General features: G+C 49.0%; 1 protein-coding gene across 1 annotated transcript in view; it reads left to right on the top strand.

Moving 5' to 3' along the window:
- bahcc1 (BAH domain and coiled-coil containing 1) overlaps positions 1–3612 on the top strand; it is a 52455-nt gene that overhangs the window by 28628 nt on the left and 20215 nt on the right. Inside the window, 3 exon segments of the mRNA XM_022743231.1 lie at positions 847–1049; positions 1627–2002; positions 2441–2560. Coding sequence (XP_022598952.1) covers positions 847–1049; positions 1627–2002; positions 2441–2560 — 699 coding nt within the window.

The following is a 3612-nucleotide window of genomic DNA, read 5'->3' on the forward strand; positions in this document are numbered from 1 at the left end:
GCGGGGTGGGCTTGTCTGTGTGTGTGTGTGTGTGTGTGTGTGTGTGTGTGTGTGTGTGTGTGTGTGTGTGTGTGTGTGTGTGTGTGTGTGTGTGTGTGTGTGAACATATGAAGTTAGTTGTGTTCGTGTCTGGAACAACATGAGACATTGCTCAGTGTTAAGGGTTGTGTTGTACATGTCAGCCATTGCTAAGTAGAGAGAAGTGTGTGTGTGTGTGTGTGTGTGTGTGCGTGTGTGTGTGTGTGTGTGTCAACGCTGCTTTGCAAACAGGCTGTGAAATTTAATTATCTCCCGCCTCCCTTGCCTCGCTTCGTGGGAGTTCCTGCAGAGAGGGGAAGTGCATCCACTGAACCCTTCCCCTGGGAAACATTAGCCCACTCAGGCTAATCTCACAGAACAAAGGTTCCCAGCGACAAGGCGTCCAAGGAGGGATGTGTGTGTGGGTGTGAGTGTATGTGCATCTGTGTGTATCTGAATTCATTCTGTATGTGCCTAGGGTGGGGCTTTGAAGAAACTGTGTTTCCCTGCACAGAAAAACACCATCATAAGAAATAGGGAGAGTTAAAGAAGGATTCACTTATTCAGTCTGTGGCCGACACACGGCTCACAGTTGTTACATCTGCAGTTAAGGTGGCTGAGCTCTCTTGCCAATTCCACATATTCAAATGAGCACTTTCAGAGTTCAATGACAGTTTCTCTTTATGATGCAGCCATGAAAACATTTCTCTGCTGATTATTTTCCTGCTTATTTATTCAAAAGGTGAATAATGTGAGTTAACCAACAGGAAAGTCTTTTTTTTATTGTTATTTATTTATTCACTTTTCTCTGTCTGTTTCCTCTTCCAGACGTTCTGGAGCAGTCAGGTCTATGGCCTCCCGTGTACGGAGGCCGGGGCCCCCCTCCTCACCTGCAGCATCATCCCGTCTACTCCCGCTCCTCATTCCTACGGCAACAGGAGCTGTACGCCTTGCAGCAGCAGCAGCAGCATCAGCACCAACAGCAGCAGCAGCGAGCCATGGAGCACATGCAGCGCCACTCCATAGGACAGGTACTATGTTAATATGTTAATATAGACCAGACACACGTGAGAGAGGGTACATTTTAGTGTAAAGCTTGTGAAATGGTGTTAACATATTATTGTGAAACTGTGGGCAAATGAGAATTAGGAAGTGTGAAAATACTGTGCAAAACTCCTCCTCCTTTGAGTAGTCAGAGTATTACAGAGCCCCGCTAATCATTTGTTTGAAGATCTCTCAGCTCTGATATCCCAATTTCTCAACACTGACAGAAAAAACATATGCAAAATCACGCTCAGCAATATTTACTTAAGCCAATGACTTCCTCTTTCTGTTGGCAAAATGTTTCATTGATAAGGAGGCGTTGGTGTGGTGCCTTCCCACTCTCGCATTGCCAGATCATTTGGCAATCAAACTGTGTGGCCAACACTCTTTTTCGTGGCTTTTCCGTCGGAAGGTTTTCCTTTATCTCTTCAGCAGCGGTGCTTATTTGTGCTCATGTTAAGTGCCGCCTGTCCTGTGTGTTTTAAATAACCTGCCGCATTGTTTGCTTGAGAAATAATTTGTCAGGATAGATGAAGTCGTAACTCTCCCTTTCCTTTTTCACAGAGAAAACATGAGGAGCATGCTATCACTATAGAAGACTCTCCTCATGAATCGTCAGCATCCCGAACTCCCCCCTCCTCTTCCTCCACCACCTCTTCTCACGCAGCCAAACCCTTCTCTCACACTCCTCCTCCACCGAAGACGCCCACGCCGTCTCCGGGGATGTGTCCCACCAGCCGTCAGTCACCCTGCTACCACTCACCGTCCAGGCGCCCGCACCCGCCGAACCCTCTGACCCCTGCGCCGAGTCCGGCCGCGGCTGCGCCCCGCTCCCCGGCGCTCAGCCCCGCTCCTTCACACCTCTCCAAAGGGCTGGAGAGGGGCAGCGACAGAGGAGAGGGACAGCCACCTCAGGACTACCCACAGTCCCTAGAGCCAGGTGAATGTGGAGATGTCTAGAGGCTGTTTAATGAGAGAAAAAGCAAAAACAAAGAAATAGAGAGACAATGTGTGAGAGGAAAAAAGAGGGAGGGAGACGGAGGGAGCTGCTGCAGAAATGTAGCTCTCTTTGAGGCGATTTTGCAGAAAATTGTTTCTGCAAAATCGCAGAAATTGATTTTGCAGAAATTGTTTGAAGCATGACTGATCCCTTGTTCTGTCTGTCCTTGAGCTTGTGTGTGTGTGTGTGTGTGTGTGTGTGTCTGTTCAAGCTAAAGAGGGACAATGGACAGGTCAGCCATTAAGGTCGGAGAAAGCATATGGGCACTCAGTGTGTGTACGTGCGACCTGCCAACGTGCACGCATGTGTCTGAGCTTACATGGGTGTCATAAGAGGAAGGTCAATGAATTCTTCAGATAGACCCTCCTTATCCTTCAGGGGTCCTTGAGAAGTACAGGCGGAAGGATACGCATTCATCTGGCTGCGCTGTCAGGGGGCGGAGGGATACCATCAATAATAAGAATGCAGGGGTGACAGGGCCAGCGCTGCAATCACAGGAAAACAGCAGGGTGTCATCAATATCCCACATAGATCTATACACTCACTCATACTCCTGCACACACGCACACGCACACACACGCACACACACGCAGTATATATAATATACACAACTTTACACATACACACTTTCACGCACACTCTCCCTGTGTTTTCTGCACCCAGCTGTCAGTGTATTATTCCAACTGTGATCGCTTGCTTCCTGTCTGCCTGAACAGAATGACCATGAATTTAAAAAGCAAAAGATCTCACTGCAGACAGAAGATTTTTCAGTTCATTTTCAGTAGATGCTTGAAAATAAATATATAAATATATACATTGTATATATTAAACCAATGCTCTCCCCTCTTTCTACCAGACTTGCCACCTGTATACACCTACCCTCCAATCACCATGGGTTACAAGGCCGGGCCCTCGCCTGCTGAAGCCCGATTGGCTGAACAAGCCATGGTGGAGGCAGCGCCAGCAGAACCGGACTCAAAATCCCTCCCTCATCCATGCCACGTCCAACCTCTCACCGAAGAAGAACATGAGAGAAGGGAAGAAGACGACGGGGGAGACTGTGAAGTGGTGGAATCTCAGAGTGGAGTTGAGGAGGAAGAGAAGGAAGAAAGGAGGGCGGAAGCAAAAGGATGCTCTGTCTCCGAGCCTGAGAGCAAGATTTCTGGATTGCCGCCATGCCCTTCCCCAGCTCCAGTCCCAGATCCAGCCTGCCCGGCCACAGCCACAGGCAAAACCCTAAAAGTAGAGCTCTCTCTGGGTTATCCAGGCCAGAAGGCCAGCCTGGAGGAGCCCCAGCTATCCAAAGAGCAGGAGGATGAGAGGGAACATGGAAAAGAGGACATGGAGCAGGATGAGGGAGAGAAAATGGAGCCTGACCCAACAGAATGTACTGTGTCTGTGCCTGTAGAGCCTGAAGAGGAGGAGAAGGAGGAGGGAGAGGAGGATGGGGACAAAGAAGGAGAGAATGTAGAGGTGGTTGAAGATGAGGAAGAAGAGGAGGGGAGTGGGATAAGTCCAGGCAAGGACTTGGTGGAAGTAACGCGTAGCTC

Source organism: Seriola dumerili, unplaced genomic scaffold (assembly GCF_002260705.1).
Source record: "Seriola dumerili isolate Sdu_G_001 unplaced genomic scaffold, Sdu_1.0 BDQW01000068.1, whole genome shotgun sequence".
Classification (NCBI taxonomy): domain Eukaryota; kingdom Metazoa; phylum Chordata; class Actinopteri; order Carangiformes; family Carangidae; genus Seriola; species Seriola dumerili.